Consider the following 18,283-nt stretch of genomic DNA (forward strand, 5'->3'; position numbering starts at 1 on the left):
TATTGCGATAAAGTTTCTAGAAATGGTAGTTTAATGACATTTAAAACAAATCTTTACATTCCCCCAAAAATCGTGAAAAAACATTGATTTCTTGAGTTTTCCTCGAAGCGGTATGAAAAAAAAGAGAGAGAGAGAGAATGATGTAGTTACATACTTGTAGCATTCACCACATATCTATATAGCAATACAATCAAAACTACATTATATAGCTTTCCTTGATTCAAAGAATATCAGGGAGTGGGGGATAAGATCCTATCATTTTACTATTTTAATCATATCCAATTAAACTTGGCTTATTGCTTTTCGGGAGAAAAATATTGTCGTTCCACGCGTGATTTTCAAACCGAAATGCAGAAACTGAGTGTCTTAAAAAAAAGAAAAGTATTTTCTATGCCAATAATTATGTACAGTACCGGCTTTATTAACGTAATGGTTAAAGGATCGTTTAGGGTACTAATCTAATAACTGATAAAAGCGACAAAGGATAAATCTGTCTTTAAATGGCAATTCAATAGTCTGTTGACTTACTAAATTTTGATAGTGTTATAGCAGTACTGCACTGCATCACATAGGTACGTACCAATCAAATCATGTATTTTAACGAACAATTTCGTTAAGAGATATTGTTCGAGTGAAGAAAACAAACACTTGTTTTTGTACCAGACTTTATTCAATGTGCTTTTCCATTCACAGTTTAAAGCGTGTTATAGTGAGTTCAACAGTTGCATGAAAAATTTCTTTGTGAATTCATCTCCTGACCGAGAAATCTTCACCTTGCAGTAAAAATTTGAACTAGGTTTTTTTTTCTCTAAAACTTTGTATACGGTTCTTGAAACGAGCTCTATATGGTTCTAAGCAGCGAGTCTTTTAACTGCACTGTATGCGGCACCCTTCGTAAGTTTAAGGTGAAGCGAAGTTTTACATGCGTGCATTTGTAATGCTTGCATGTTGAATACTCGATGATGGTGAATATATCCAACCTCCAATGTCAATGTTTGTGATTTTCTTTTATAAACATGATATTATTTCTCTTTTACATCAGTTTTCTGACCTCCTATATCATTTCTTCCTGAAAAAAGTCGCTAGACAATAAGATGTGGTGTGATGGTTCTGATAGCTGTTGTCGTTGTCTTGTCCAAGTAGTGCAGACCTGTCAAATAGCAGCGAAGGTGTGCAAAACATATTCGGCAATGTCAATAACTCTTGGCGAATACAGCAGTTCATAATCTGTGGAGTACAACTACTATGTTGTAGAGTTTAACCGTTATGGAAGGACAATTAAAGGCATGACTTGCAGAAAGTCGAGTATCACGACAGTGAGGACAAGTATGGTAGCGTCTTCAGCCGTCATGGGATACATTCATTTGTTTAAAGTGTCCGGTGCGTAATATGACTATGATAGTTGAAATTACGTGGTTGTAATTAAGTTCTGGGTTAAAAAACCTTTTAGCTGGTTGTGAGCATGGATGTAGGAATAGCAGGATGGAGCACAAGGGGAATTTCTGGAAGCGATAACCGTAATCCGCCGCCATCTTGCGTGTATTGGGAAACTGTGTCTGCAATGCTTAAGATACGGAAATTGTCGAAATCTTTTATCAAATTTCAAACGGACTTCGACTTTATGGCGTCTTGTGTAGCCTTCAACTGAACGTATAATGCACGTAGGAAGGAGATTACTAACTAATTCTGAATAAATGAATAATTAATTTCATCCATAATATATGATTCAAGAACAGATAATAAAGGTAACATATTGCGTCATAAATAATTCTGCATTTTTCTTACTTATAAATACAAACCCAAGTTACTTATAAAATATCATTACACATTAAAATTTATTGATGTGATTTGCTGCTACTCTTCGGTAACTTATAAACAATTCTATGAATAAAATTGTGAAATAAAATTCGAAACATTGTCAGATGCTTTAATTTTTTTGTTATTAAGTGCAAATTAAACTTTGGTTACAAAAATAATTTTAAATAGGTTCCTTTTTTTAAATCGATATTCATTATTTCATCTGATGTAAAAATTAGAAATTAAAATGCTACAAAATTTAAAATCTACGTGCTTTTCTTTAAAAAAAACTTTAGCTGGATATGTTATGCATGGAGGTTACATCCATGATTTTAAGTAAAAAAATTAGCAGTTAATGTAAGCTAGTAATAAATTAATGTTTTACATTTATTACTAATTAACATTATGGATTTTTTCTGGTTATTGTGTCATGAAAAGCACTAAAATTTAAATTTAAGGTCAGAGCGTTTTTTCAAACATTAAAATTAATTCAAATGTAATAAAATTAATAAGTAAGAATTTTAATTAATATTGTGACATGATACAATTATACTGATACTTTCATTCATTATTTTAAAAAAAGTTTCTTTGGGAATTTTCGAAGTTTTAAATTTGTTTACTATTCGGTTTGTCTGCCGGCATGCAGTATACCGAATACCAACCAAGTTTTCGGTGCATTGCTAAAAAAAAAAGTGAAGAAAAAAAGAATGAGTCACCAAAATTCAAAAAACTGGATGAGTAGGTTTTCAAGAAGTTGTTTTAGAATTTTATGCTATTTAACATTTATTTACATGGGATTCCTTTTTAAAAATTATCTAAATTTTATTACGGTTTTATTTTAATTTTATCTTCATTCTCGCAGCTTTATCAGTTTTTCATTTGTGTTATTCCCTTATTTATCTTTGTTGATTTCTGGCTGCTTGCTTTCATTGTGCCGTATTCTAATTTTATAATCTGGACATAGGCTGCAAAGTTTTGATAATTCTGTATGGAAAGCCATTGTGTTTTTATTAATAAAAATAGTGTTTTCAAACCAGTTGATCATTCATTTGTCACTAAATTCATTTTAATTAACTAAAGACATTAATTATGCAATCAGTTTATTCTTTGGAAATTTAAAGCTTAAAATATAATTGTATTGTGCATGATTTTTTTTATTTCTTAGGTACGCAAAAAATACTTTCATTAACAATTTGAGCGAGAAAAGTAAAACACGCGAAATTTTCGCCCGAGTGTAATACGAGTCTTTTTCCCCTTTCTCACCACTCAACATGACCACCGCTCTCTCACAGTTACTTCAATCGTAAAAATGGGAGTAGATACGGCATGTTCCCACCTGTACTCCTACCTCCATGATTAAAATATCAATGTATCATCAATTGACACATTGCGGCGGTGTCATCAATTGACACCCGCCGCAGGGGACGAGCGGGGGTTGACGAGCGGTGAATTAATATATGAGGCGTTCAGAGCTAAAACGGATCCAGCGCATTTCGACTTTTTCCACTTGAGATCTAAATGTAGTAGATTTTGGCAACAAAGTATAACTTTCATAAATGAGGCATTCAGAGCTAAAGTAGATAAAAGTCGAAACGAACTTGATCCACTTTAGTTCTGAATACTTCAAATGTAAACATTGTACTACAACCAAAATAAAAAAAATAGAATATTATTACTGTTTAAGCACAATTTGACACTGAGCAAAATGAATGAAGTCTAATTAAACAAAGTAAAAGATGTTATTAATGAATGAGTGAAACAATTTCAGCAACCTTAAAGGTATTGTTTGAACAATATAGGGGTCGTTAACAAATTTGAAAACTATGTTTATGTTTTATAAGGGCAAAAAAAAAAAAAAAATAGAATAATCACTTCATTTAATGTGAATTTGAAAAGTAGCGAAAATATTTACATGCCTGTGAACTGTTAGGTTGCGACAAGTATAAAGCTTGGTTCCCAGAAAATTTTTCGTTATTCTTTTGCTGAAAAGGGTCGTCAACGTGATAAAATCGGAAACAAGGAAATTGCTTATTATACCATTGTTTAAAGTCAGAAAAAAACAGTAACTCTTGGATTAAAAGAAGGATTTACTATCTACGTTCTTGAAGATTTTAAAGGAATATAGAAGAATCAATCAACTAAAAGATAACCGGTGAAAATTAGGTAGAAAGCTTGCAACAGCTGGTAGAGATAAACGCGAATTACAGTGAATTGTCAAAATAAGTTTTAAAAATGCCTATTACATCCATAAGTGTTGGAAAGAATATGTAGTTATCGTGTCCAAGTCAACTACACTTGGACGATTGCATAAAGTGCAGTTGCAATTGCGATCCTCGAATTAAAGCCAAAGATGAACATGAAGCAGAGACGCACCTAACTCTCTTTGAGCAAAGATAAGCTTATCTAGGGGCAACAAGTCTGGGAAAGTATTTTATTCTGTGACGAATCTTTATTTGAAATATCTGTAGAAGAAAGAAGTGTTTGGCATTAGAAAAGCGAAGCGATTGAGAAAACTTGTGTAAGACGTTCTCTCAAATTGAGACATCCTTTATGGTATGGGGAGACATGAGAGTTGCTGGAACTGGACAATTGTATTTATGTTGAAGCAATGTTTATTCCGCTGTTTATCAAGATATGCTAGATTACTGCATGATACTCTCTTCTGAGGCAACGGAGGAACACATTCAGTGACACATTTATCTTTCAACAAGATACCGCTTAGAATCATCTCTAAATCGATTCGCAGATTTTAAGCCAAAAGAAGGTTTTCGGGATATTAAATGGCCAAGCATCTCTACCGATCTCAATAAAACTCAAAATCTGTGGCATCGTCAAATCAAAAGAAAAAGGTTCAAGACTTAGAGCCCGTTAACAAAGCTGAACTCATTGCCGCATTGAAGAGGGTAGGGAAACAGTATCAGAGTAGCCTTGAATGTAAACAGTTGATGGAATTTAAATCTGGAAGGATTAAAGATGTGATTCTAGAAAAAAAAAATGAAGCTATAAAATATTGATATAGATTTTTTTTTAAAAAATTAATTTTAATATATATATATATTTTTTTTTTTTTTTTGACTCAATGTAAAATATCATCACGATAAACTTTTCGATAATTCTGTCTAAGATAATTTTTAATTAAGTTTATTTGAAGTGTTATGCATCCTTTAGTGTCTAAGAAAGGCGGCACGTTCATTCAAATACCTACTTTGTTCTTATATTTTGTTATATTACCCTTTTTCTTTAAAAAATGAAAGTATTCTATTTTTTTGAATTTGGGTTGTAGAAATCAAAAAGCAAATATGTTTCACGTCATCTATTATCTTCATCATTTTTCTTTAGATAGTGACATATTTTCTTTTCTCTTTTTTAGTTTTTCAATGGATTTGCTAAGATGCCCAACCTTGAGGTTTGGGTTCTCCTTTTAAAAGGGGCCGACCCGCAGAATGCAGCAGGCCCTTTTACCCACAACATCCCAGGAGAACCACGTTGTGAAGAATCACCGTAGGATACCCAAAAATTGCAATGATGACGGATACTGTTCTTCTTCAAGCACTCCAAAGTCCTCAGGTATGAGACTGAGTCTTTAACCAATTGACGCTTACGCGAAATTTCAATATAGGCCTCATAAATGCAATTAGTCTTCAAGCAACAAACATTGAAAATGGTTACTTTTTTTTTGCAGAAATTACTTTTGTTCCAAAAGTAATGCGATGAATAGAAAGCTTTTATTCAATGCTACAGGTGTATTTTCGAAAACTCCTATTTCTTTTCGTTTCTCAGCCAATTCAATACTTTTTTCTGTGACCGTGCGAGGATTTCTTGGAATGCTTTCCCTTACATTGCGTACTAGATTTTCTGGCTTATAGCACGATTCAAAGCCACCGAGAGCCAAAGGCGGGTATTAAGAAGCAAAGGGATGTAAGTGGACTGTTTAAAGTTTCGGGCCAATCACGTTTAAAGTTCAGATCCTAGGTAGGCTTTCATTTAAAAAAATTCTAAATGATGCTGCTAGGGTTACTAGTACTATTTCTTGCACCAAAGCAGCGGGGATGTTCTCCTGTCAATTGTTCTGGTTATATCCTAGTTTTTCATTTTGTCACTTGCAAACTTTTGCTTCTCACTACCTTATATGCAATTTTCTCCCACATCCTCCCCCCTATTGCGCTTACGAAGATTATTACATTCTATTTAAAATTATTATTTGAAAAATAAATTTCACGTGCAGTTTCTCTCTTTTCCGTGAAATGTCCTAATATGCATGGAGGTAGGAGTACAGGATGGAACATGCCGTATCTAGTACTCCCATTGTCGCGTTTAAAGAACTGTGAGAGAGCGGCGGCCATGTTGGGTGGTGAGAAAGGGGAAAAAGACTCGTATTACTCGAGCAAAAATTTCGCGTGTTTTCCTTTTCTCACTGAAATTGATAATGAAAGTATTTTTTGCCTACCTAAGAAATAAAAAATACTGCACAACACAATTATATTTTAAGCTTTAAATTTCCAAAGAATAAACTAATTGCATAATTGATGTCTTTAGTTAATTAAAATCAGTTTAGTGGCAAATGAATGATCAACTGGTTTTAACATACTATTTTCATTAATAAAACACAATGACTTTTCCATAGATAAGAATACAGAATTATCAAAACTTTGCAGCTTATGTCCAGATTATAAAATTTGAATACAGCACAATGAAAAAAAAAAGCAGTTAGAAATTAACAAAGAATAATAAAGGAATAACATAAATGAAAAACGAATTTTGATAAAGTTGCCACATGAGGATAAAACTAAAATAAAACTGTAGCAAAATTTAGATAGTTTTGTAAAAAGGAAACTCACGTAAATGTTAAATAGCATAAAATTCTAAACAAATTTTTTTTCTTTTTCTTGAAAATCTACATATTCAGTTTTTTTGAATTTTGATGATTAATTCTTTCCTTCTTTCTTTTTTTAGAGATGCATAGAATACTTGGTTGATATTCGGTATGCTGCATATAGGCAGACAAACCGAATATGTGGTTTGGCAGAGTACTTCAATATTCGGCAACCAAATAGTAAACAAATTTAAAACTTCGTAAATCCCCAAAGAAACTTTTTTTAAAACAATGAATGAAAGTATCGGTATAACTGTACCATGTTACAATATCAATTAAAATTCTTACTTATTATTTTTTTCACATCTAAATTAATTTTAATGTTTGAAAAAAAAAACGCTCCGACCTTAAATTTAAATTTTGTTGCTTTTCAATGTTTGTTAAATCTTCTGACACATTACATTATTATAAACATATATGACACAATAACCAGAAAAATCCATAATGTTAATTAGTAATAAATGTAAGACATTGATTTATTACTAGTTTACATTAACTGCTTTTTTTTTTACTTGAAATCATAAATGTAGTAACCTCCATGTATAAAATATCCAGCTAAAGTTTTTTTTTTTTTTTTAAATAAGGAAAGCACGTGGATTTTAAATTTTGTAGCATTTTAATTTCTAATTTTTACATCAGATGAAATAATGAATATTAATTTTAAAAAACAGCCTATTTAAAATTAATTTTTGGAATCAAAGTTTAATTTACACTTAACAAAAAATGAAAGCATCTGACAATGTTTCGAATTTCCTTTCACAATTTAATTGATATAATTGTTTATCAGTTACCGAAGAGTAGCAGCAAATCACATCAATAAATTTTAATTTGTAATGATATTTTAAGCAACTCGGGTTTGTATTGGTAAGTAAGATAAATGCAGGATTATTTATGACACAATATGTTACCATCATTATCTGTTATTAAGTCATATATTATGGAAGAAATCAATTATCCATTTATGCAGAATTAGCTAGCAATCTCCTTCCTACGTGCAAGTATGTAGACATTATTAATGCAGTTGAAGACTACACAAGACGCCATAAAGTCGAAATCCGTTTGAAATTCGATAAAAAAGTTCGACAATTTCCGTATCTTAAACATTAGAGAAACAGTTATCCGATACACGCAAGATGGCGGCTGGTTACGGTTATCACTTCAAGAAATTCCCCCTATGCTCCCTCCTGCTATTCCTACATCTATGCTAATAAGTATTAATGCTATTACTGAGATATTTGTCAAAAACAATTTGTTATTACAAACAAAAATAACTCGGGGGATGGTTGAAATGGATGTTCCAGCTGTTCATTCATTCATAAGTAAATATACTATTGCGGTCGGTTCGAAAAAAACTATCCAACGTTTATTCGGATGTAAGTAAAAGGCAAATTGATGACGAAATTTGAGCGAAATTTTTTTTCGCGAATACAATACTTAACATGTTTGATAACTTTTAAATTTTATCATATGGTGGTAAAATGCTTTATTTAAGGCCTCTCTAATAAGAAGCCTACGCATCCACTATTTTGGATCAAAAAAGTCGTCTGCTCTTCATATGCCACCATTGAGCTGGATTATTGAGAAAGGCAAACGAGAAAATTAAGGTTGTAAAAATGAATGACAAAGCCGCAATAAAGTACACAAAAAGGATTTTGTCTCTTTAAATTTCAAACTCAAGAAGAAATTTTTTTAAAAAATCAACACAAAATTGACTACACGCTGGAAATCTAGAACTTAACGTTGTTGTGCGAAAAAAGTAAGCAATGTTTAGTAAGCTAATTGTACAATTTTTATTGTAATGAAAAGAATGATCTAAAAAGTTAAATTTATCAGCTCAAGAGCATTGGGAAAGCATTGAGAATGCGTGACAGAAATTATAGATCTCTTAGCCGTCGGAACGTTTATAGGGTATACCGCGTGGAGGTTGATCTATAGTCGTACCCCGCCTATAGTATCTATAGTCGTAGTTATATTTATCAGCTCCTCTGCGGAATTAAGGGAAATGAAATAGCTGACACTCTGGTTAAAAAGGGAACCACCATTCAACAAATCAGCACTTTTCCGGTCCCATACTCAACTTTTAACCGAGTGTTTAAAAGTAAAGAATACAATAATTTCCGCACTCAACTGATGGAAAATGTATCTCAGAAAAAATGGAAGGACCTCAACCCAAATAGTATTCCCGACTGGCCACGTCAGGAAGCAGTAGCTATTTTCCGACTAACGGTTGGACATGACTATCTTGCTGCCCATTTACACGGGATTAAACTGGCTACTGATCCTTATTGTCCCCTTTGCCGAAGTCAATTGATTATGGATGGCCGCCATCTTCTTCAGTGCAGAGTTCTCCAAGGATCATTAGTTGCAGAGCGATACTGGGAGGCGAGGAGAAGAATGGGGAAATGACTATTTTTATGTTCATGTTCTTGTTCTTTTGTTTTGTAATTTTTTTACTTTTGTCACACCGCACTACCATTGGAAATTTTAAAAAAAAATATTTATCACTTCTCCAACTTAAAAAGTATTCAATTCAGTTTTTAGTACATTGAATGCTAAGCTCCAAATAATGCAAGATTGCTGATAATAGGGATGATTTACTTTTTCCGAAATTTAAATTATTACAAAATTTAGGACACGAATATACTTGGGATAACTACTAAAAGGTTAAAGAGTAATAATAACCTAAAAATAATTTAACTAACCTGCACGACTAGCTGAAGCTATCTTATCGCGTCAATCGAAATATTTTTGATTTTACGATCTGTTTTTTTCGCTAATTAGTGTTATGGGTTTTAGCGCAATTGTTATTTTGCTTAACTTGTTGTTCCTGGAGTTTTTTTTTTTTTTTTTGCAATTAACTTCGCAGCATTCTTGGGAAAACGAAATGTTGCAATTAAGTATGATATGTATTTAGTAGAGTTGAATAACTACCGTTATGCTTGAAAAGTGAAATAAGAAAGAATAACGTTGCACAAATCGGAGATTACTAAAAATATTTTCGATAACAGCAATAACAGTTGTGTTTTTAGGATCCTAAACGTTGAAAAATTGTTTTAAAAAGAAATAGTTATGTCTTTAGATGAGGCGTGAGCCTAAAAATTTAATTTTTAAAAAAAGGTAAAAAATGGTCAATATTTATTGCTAGAATACAAATTGTTAAAACATTCGGTATAACACCATTGAAATGCTTCAATTTCAATTTTCCTGTATGTTTAAAATTATTTACACTCCTTTATAGTTATTAGTTCACGCATATGCCATAAAACTTTTACAAACTAACTAAAATTTGACTTTTTTTTGGGCATCGTAGAACTTTTTCTTTCATGTCTCAGCTTTGCAATTTTCTAAAATAAAATGCTTTAATAAATGTGCACTGTGCAGTAGGAGGGCCGAAAAAACTTTCTTTGGAAATCCGTTTTTGCATAGCGCGGAAAAGTTACTATATGGGTCAGTTAAGACCCTCAAAAAATTTCGCTAATTTTCTTTAACATTTAGCCGAACACCTTTGTTCTTAAAGAATTGAAAAAATGGCAAAAATATACTTTTCTTTTAAAAAGAAAAGTGTTTTTTAAAAAATTCAAAAAATAGTTTTGGCATACAGCAGAAATGTTAGCCGGTTGTAACGCCCAGAAACTTTCGTCCAGTATTTAGATGCGTCCCTTTAACACTAAAAAATTGGGAAGTTAAAAAAAACGATTTTTTTAAAGAAAAATAATTTAAAATTATATTTGAAATTAGTGCTAAAATACAACGAAAATATTACGCAATGAGTTTGTTAGAATGTAAACAAAACTAAATCAATTTTAAGCGACATTTGTTCGCTTAACGAAAAAGAATGTTCACAATCAAATAAAACCTATCCTATACAAAAATTTCATTTTTTTTTTTTTTTTGTATAGTTATGTAGCATTTTTATGTATATTAGTTCCAAATTTAACAGGTGCTTCAAGCAATGCAATGACCAAAATTACTACAGCAGCTCTCGCTGAATTTGATTTAGTTTCTCCTGAGCAAAACAAGAATGTGTAGTCGATTAAAACAAAGTGAGGAGGGAAATTGTGAAAAAAAACTAAGAGTGAACTTGAGTGACTAAGAGATGAGGGTTAAAGTGCAGTTAAAGAAACTCCTGCTAAGAGTTTAACTAGTAATCAGAAACGTTTTCGAAAAATTCGCAGATAATTACTGCATAGAAGTGTTTCGAGGTTTCAGGGAACCTCTTTTTCAATGCAAATACTGAACTCTTAGAGGAAAAGACACAAGGGGCCAGTAAAGAGTTAGTTGTTAAAAGTAAAAATAATTAACTTACACTGGTGTGCAAAAATTAAGGACGAGACGGTTTTTTCAATATAACTTTGTACAAAAGCTTTCCAAATCAACACATTTAATACCGTAAGATCCCCAATACGTATGGACATGTGTAATGTAAGCAACACTTACTAAAAGAGAAATCAGAGGGATAAAAAGAAGCTTTATTGAAAAAGTAGCATGGAGCGCAATGCGACTGAAGGCCGAAACATCCCTGTGATGGGTGTCCAGCAAGAAACATCCGGTCTTTAGTAGGGGATATGATCTCCCCCGACTGGTAGGCAGGTTTCACAGCGTCTGCCCATGCCGAGAATGAGGGTGTCAATGAGTTGTTGAGGCATTGCTGCCCATTCGTCTTGCAGCGCCAATCGAAGCTCCCGAATCGTTACTGGTGGTAAGGTACGAGCTGCCACGCGTCTGCCTAGAGAATCCCATACATACTCGATGGGATTGAGATCCGGAGATCGTGCCGGCCAATCCATACGGTCAATATCCTCACTCTCTAAGAGCTGTTCGGCAGCTACTGAGCGATGACATGGTGCATTGTCGTCCATGAAAAGGAACTGCGGACCCATAGCGCCTCTAAAAAGACGCACATATGGAAGAAGAATCTCGTTACAATAACGGGTCACGTTAACTGAACCTGCGTCGAAGATGTGAAGGTCTGTACGACTACCAAGCATGATGCCTCTACAAACGAGAACACCGCGACCTCCATATCTGTCCCTTTCAATGATGGTTGAGGGATGATTGCGGCTTCCCCGCTCTCTCCAGATGAGTATGCGATGAGAATCGTTACTCAGACTGAATCTGCTCTCATCTGTAAAGAGTACTCGTCCCCATTCATTGTCTCTCCAATTCCGGTGTTCCCGGCACCACAGAGAACGCCTTCTCCGATGGGCAGGCGTTAGAGGTACACGCCGTATAGGGCGTCGTGCAAACAGACCACCACCATGCAGTCTTCTTGCCACGGTAAAACGCGATATCGGTCGTCCAGTCGCCTGTGTCGTGTGTCTAGCGATTTCTCCCGCTGTCTGCCGCCTGTTTCTTCTGGCCTGTAAGACAATATACGGTCATCTGCGGGTGTGGTTCCCCGTGAACGATCACTACTGAACCCCCGGATAGCTGTTCCCGTAGTTTGAAATTGTCTCCAAAGTCAGTGAAACGATGCTGTGAGCAATTCCGAACTCTGCAGCCACACTTGTCACACTACGGCCTTCCTCCAACTTCCCAATGATTCGACCTCGGGTAAAAGCATCCAGATGTCGTCTAACAGATTGATTATTCGCCATTTCTCGCTGAGGCAGCAACTCGGTGTGATTTTAACTGCTATGCGGCGTGCAATCTCTTTGCCAGAAATACTGATCTTACACCAACAACATGGTTTATACTACTCAGACACTCCCCCATTACGTCTGCCTGCATATCTGCGCATGTGCTACCGTACATCATCTTACTTAATCTCCTGATTGGTCTTTCTGTCCGCTCTGCCTCTTCGTTCAGCTGATATGCTAATTTTTCGACTTCGTCCTTAATTTTTGCACACCAGTGTAGTTTTCAAGTATTGAGAAATAACTCGCAAGCTCAACGTGATTAACCATGTATAACCGTTAAGGGGAGGTTCTGAAGGTGTGTATGACCGTAGTCCGTGAATTATACCTATTTTGTGGTGAACGTTCTGGAGAACAATGTACCTTTTTGTGCTTTCACGTGTTTACGAACTCGTAACAGTTGGAGTTTATTGAAACATAACTCCTAACAGATTGAAATAATGAACCTGATATAGTTTTATGCTAATTGATTCCATGATAGCACGAAATATCACAGAAAAGTTCCTAAGACATAATTTTTCCGTCTGAAAATGGTCCCAGGGGTCACAGTCAGAAAGGGACACAATTTCGATATTTCAGAGAAATCAAGCTGTGACAGATTTGGGGCCTGTTTCATGTGACTTCACTATGACGTCAGTGTCACAACTCATGTGTGACCAGTCACTTTGCGACATTATGATGATACATTAGCGCAAGGTCAGATCCAGAAGTTTTTCAAGGAGAGAACAATTGTTTGTTTACCTAACCTCTTACTAAGTATCTGATTCATATCTGCTGGCGTGGGGAGGCATCATTTTTATTTAAAACAACTAAAATATAGAGATTTAACCAAGGAGGTCCTCGAACCTATTTCTTTCCTTTTCTGTTTAAGGAGTTATTCTAAAATTTTGTTTTAAAGATTCAACTTCGTTTAATTTTCGGGAGAGTGTTTCAAACCCCTTCCCAAGATGGACTTCTTTCCGTTTCAGGATTTCAATTCGGAAAAAATGGCCGGAGCAGGGTCTGTCAAGAGAGGGGCGATCGACCCCATCTTCCCTCCCTTATACCCGTCCTTGCATTAGCAATGCCTCTAGCCTCACATATATCAGTTTGTTGTTTGAGTGAATGTTATTCTCCGTTTTTCTATCCCAGCATTTGTTTTAATAGCTGCGTTTGTTGTTTGAGTGAGTTTGGCTATTCGTCCCTCACCTAAAGAGCACAGGGTTGAAAGGCAAAATGTAATTTCTTTCTCCAAGTTGACTTCAATGTGGCAACCATGAGGTTTGTTGTTTGCAGAGTACAACTTGTTTCAGTTTTCAGGCAAATAAGAAAGGAGGCGGATCAAGGAGGTGGGGAGTTTACAGTTCAACGAAGAAAGGGCTGCAGTTTTGAATTTTCAAGCGCGATTTTTTTGCACCCTAGAAAAATTGACAGTTCGTCTTTCTTCCCTGTGCTCATCTTTTGTTTTAAAATTGCTCCGTTCCTTGTTTGAGGGATTTTTGTTCTCCGATTCTCTATCCTAGCATCTGTTTTAAAATTGCTCCTTTTGTTGAGTAATTGGATTTTACTCTCCATTTTATCCTAGCATTTGTTTTAAATTTCTCAGTTTGTTGTTTGAGTGAATTTCGTTTTCCAGGGCAGCTGAGCGCCACGGAGACCCCACCGGAGAAGGCGAGCAGCGAGCTGCTGAGAGATGGGGCTGCCGCCCTACAGGGCGAGCTCTCCTCCTCCCTCGACGGGGAGAGGGCTGACGACGGTCGCCCCACCTGGAGCAAGAAGGCCGACTTCCTCCTGTCCATCATCGGATTCGCGGTCGACTTGGCCAACGTCTGGAGGTTCCCCTACCTCTGCTACAGGAACGGGGGCGGTAGGTCTCTCTTCCTTTATCCGTTCGATGAAGTTCTTAACTGATGCATGTGCTCGCGACACCATTCCGAAAATCCAAAAAAATATCAGGACATAAGACTCCTTTTTCAGCTGGCGTGGTACAGTCGATCAAGGCTATTGCGCCAGAAAACCCAATAGAATCGACTAACCAACCATCTTTTAGTTAAAACATCCATTTTCCACCTTTATGAATGCAGTTGAAAATAATTTACCGCCAAGGGCAACAAATACATATTCATAAATACCTCTGGGCTTTCGAAGCATTATAGCAGAAGCATCATTTTGGAGGTCAGTGGGGTTTATTGACCCCCCCCCCCCCCCGCTTTGAAAAATAAACGTTTTTATATAAAGCATGCGTGATTTTTTTGCTGTTTTCCGAAAAAAAACTGTATTCAGGATGTGCCCCCCCCTTCCCGAACCCCCGAAAACATTTGAAATGACAGGCCTACACTATAGGGAAAAAATTAAGAAGAATGTAGCAAAAAAGATTTTTTTAAAAATGCAAAAACGATTTAAGTTTTATTCAGAAAGCTCACAGGTGTTCTATACGTGAACCTTCGGTCATTCAACGTATATCGATTCGATGTTCCAGTTTTTCACGTTATCAATCGTTATCCATTCACGCAACTTTGTTCAATCAAGTGGGAAAGAGGGTACGAAATTTTGGTCTTTTCATATCCCCACAAGAGAAAGTACATTAGAATAACACGTTCTGTCAATAACATTGGTTTTAAGTAGTACCACGTTAAAATAAAGATTGGCAGAAAATGAAAAATCACATTGATATATACCATGTGACCTAGGGTTCACGCCATAGAGTTCCCGCAAAATATGTAAATTAAACTTTAATTTTTCCCCATCTCTTCACATGTTTTTTCGCACTAAGTTGATGTGCATTGCTCCAAGACAGTGTTAGGGGACGCTGCTGTACTCACGGACGGTTGTACCTACGGACTTTGGTCGGGAAATTCCGGGTATCGTCGAAAGGGATCCTAATTGAGGTTCAACGTGTGTGTCACAGCCCTCTCCAATACCCCAGAAAGTTTCAACCCCATCAAACGAACATTTACGATTGTATAACATTTTTTCGGTTTTAGTAGGATCTAAGTAAAAAATAACATGAGCAATTTCTTTTTTTTTTCGTCCGTCGTGCATTGTATTATTCATTTTTGTTGTAGATATCATGATTCCCTATATTTTGAAGGTTTTGTTTCTGATTTTTAATGTTATAAAACTGCGGTTTTGTCGATGCCTTGCAAAACCAAAATGGCATACCTTTGTACTAGAGACGTACCGAGTAGCACTTTCGGCGAGTAGCCGAGTACCGAGTACTCGGCCTTTTACTACTCGGCCTTTCACTACTCGGCCAAGTTACCAAGTACCAATTATGTTTTATGAAGAACCACCGACACACATGTAATGAATTTTGAACTTATTGGAATAGTAGTATAGACCTCCTTGTCCATATGATAGTTTTTAACACTAAATTCCTGCTGAAATTCAATTTACGCATTATATAAACAATTTTGTTTGTGTCAAGAATTTTACAAAACAATTATTTTTAAAATTAAAAATAAATAAATAAAAGGTATGATTAATCAAGTTGGAATGAAAACAAATTTATACCAATCAATTATAGTTTTAGTCCGCAAAACATAAATAATTTTAATACAACAAATGTGCAGGAACACTAGAGACATGTGTTTCTGCCCCCCCCCCCCCCGTTACAAGGAACGTCTTTTTCAGTGCATAACATGTGAGCTAAAGAATGTTAAGACATTCGACAAAAAAATCCGACTTTTGTCGGATGCCTTTAAATCCACGAGCTCCCATGTTGTGCATTGAAAAAGGAATTCCTTGCAATGCCAAAACATATGTCTGCAGTGTTACTGCACTGTGCTTTTAACATTGTTTTATTTCCTTTTATTTTTTAAGCAAAGGTATTTTCATAATTTTTTATAATTAATTTTTGTTTGTAACAAAAATCCATTTTTAACATAAAAATTCCATATTTTCTATACTTTTTTTTGCATAATTTTACATAAATAATTTTTATCAACTTTGGGGACATTAAAATAAAGATTTATTCCATTGAAGCATTACAAACTTCATTATTCTCAAAATTTAAAATTTGACTTATAAATTTTAATTGTAAATGTTTGCAGAATATCATGCTTGCTCTTTTTTCTATAAATTTTAGTATCTGCCTTGGACAATATTCAATTTTTTGCAACTACTCGGTATTGGCCGAGTATCTGATCAGAATTTGGCCGAGTACCGGGTACTCGGCAAATTGGCCGAGTAGGCCGAGTACCGAGTAGTTACCGAGTACTCGGTACGTCTCTACTTTGTACCCAAGGACACACAACCATGTGTACCCACGGACAGCAATTTTTAGTCTCCTTGGGTCACACTTGAATCTTCTTACGATGTGAAGTACCTCAAAATGGTGCCTTGTCATCAACGTTCGAAATTTGCTTTTAACAATAATGATGAATTTGAAGTAGGGCTTGAAGATATAGTGTTGAAGTAACCCCTCACATGTTGTAGGATCTTCAGACCGTCAATCCCACCTGTCTTCATCTGAAGTCGACTTTTCTAGATTTTTGTTGATTTAATCTAAACTGAGTTTTTTGTGATGGGTTCATTTTAGTTAAAGGTTACAATTTGCATATAAATTGAAGTTATTATGTAGGTACATGGAGATGCATACTATCATGAATCCAGTTATTTTTTTCGTTTAAAAACATATTAATTATTCATAGCATCCTTAACTCTCTTAAGACTAATAACTTTTTTAAAGAGTTCACTGATGTTAATGATTAAGGAAGATTAAAGAAAAAAAAAGGAAAAAAGTTTCGATTAATTTTCAAAGTTTAATTTATGTTGCATATTTTATTTAAGGTTATTTTTAATGGATGTTTCAAGTATTTCAACATAAAATGGCTTAAGAAAATGTATTGAGTATAATTGAGTTCCTCAGACCTAGTTATATATTATTTTTTCATATGTCCATGGGTACAAAGGCACCTGTCCGCAGGGTGAACGGGTTGTTGTACCCACGGACAAAAAAGATGGTTTTTAAGAAAAAAATTTTGAGGTTAAAAGTTTTGAGATTTTCACCTGTCAGAAATTGCCAAATTAGATCATAAGCTGTAGATTCTGCCAGAAAATTTTTCCGATCGATTATCCATTCCCAGAGACCAGCAAAAATTGAAAAGTAAATTTTGTCCGTGGGTACAGCAGCTTCCCCTACTCTTTGACTCCTCAAGTATAAGTATTTATATGAAAGATTTCGGAGAATTCTTTTTGATAGCCTTAATAAATACGATAGAGCAGCCAGAATTTCCTTGTGAAAGGACGAGGGCTGGATTTGATCATGACCGTTCTTACATGACTGTATTAGGATTGGAAGTATGTGTTTACACCTTTTGGCTTTGGGAGGAAAGGGGGAGACCCCAATACCTCCGCTGCGTCGCTGATGGAATGTATTCCATATTTTCGGGTTGAGAGTATGTTTCACAAGCATTTCATTAGCCTGACCTAATCACATAATGAAGCAAATGTCAACTTCTGAATTATTACGTCTAAACCAAACTCCGAAGACAGACCCAGGGGTCCTCAACCTTATGCTAGTGGGCAGCATTGCGCCCACGGATGGTTTTACGTGTGCCCAGTGGCGGATACAAGAGGAGGGTCATAGGGATCATGACCCTCCTCGCCCCTCTCTAAACCGTCGACTATAGTGTACGTCCCCCATTATGTTAAAACACTTTATGAATAAAATGTAAACTATTTCACTTGTCTTTCAATTCATCAAGTATGTTTCAAAAGAAATATTTGAAATGCTACTTCTTTTCGTTGTTTGTGAAATTAAAATATATGTAATTAATTTGTATCGTTTATAAACGTGAAAGAGGCGGCTATAGGCCATATATACCTTATTCCTGGCCAATTTGATGCTTTTTATTAACATTTAAGCAGTTTCAGAAACTTTTCGTGCTCAAAACTATGGAGGGGGAGAGGGTCATAGGGGGTCATTCATCAGCGTGACCCCCCTCCCTATAATAGAACTCTGTGTCCGCCCCTGCGTGTGCTCACCGCCGAATGA

General features: G+C 35.3%; 1 protein-coding gene across 1 annotated transcript in view; it reads left to right on the forward strand.

Moving 5' to 3' along the window:
• Positions 1 to 1,094: 1,094 nt before the first annotated feature.
• LOC129220555 (sodium-dependent noradrenaline transporter-like) overlaps positions 1,095 to 18,283 on the forward strand; it is a 96,810-nt gene continuing 79,621 nt past the window's right edge. The window contains exons 1-3 of the mRNA XM_054854986.1: positions 1,095 to 1,169; positions 5,226 to 5,364; positions 13,922 to 14,152. Of these exons, the coding sequence (XP_054710961.1) occupies positions 1,095 to 1,169; positions 5,226 to 5,364; positions 13,922 to 14,152 (445 nt within the window). The remainder of the gene's footprint in view (positions 1,170 to 5,225; positions 5,365 to 13,921; positions 14,153 to 18,283) is intronic.

This window comes from Uloborus diversus, chromosome 4 (assembly GCF_026930045.1).
Source record: "Uloborus diversus isolate 005 chromosome 4, Udiv.v.3.1, whole genome shotgun sequence".
Lineage (NCBI taxonomy): Eukaryota > Metazoa > Arthropoda > Arachnida > Araneae > Uloboridae > Uloborus > Uloborus diversus.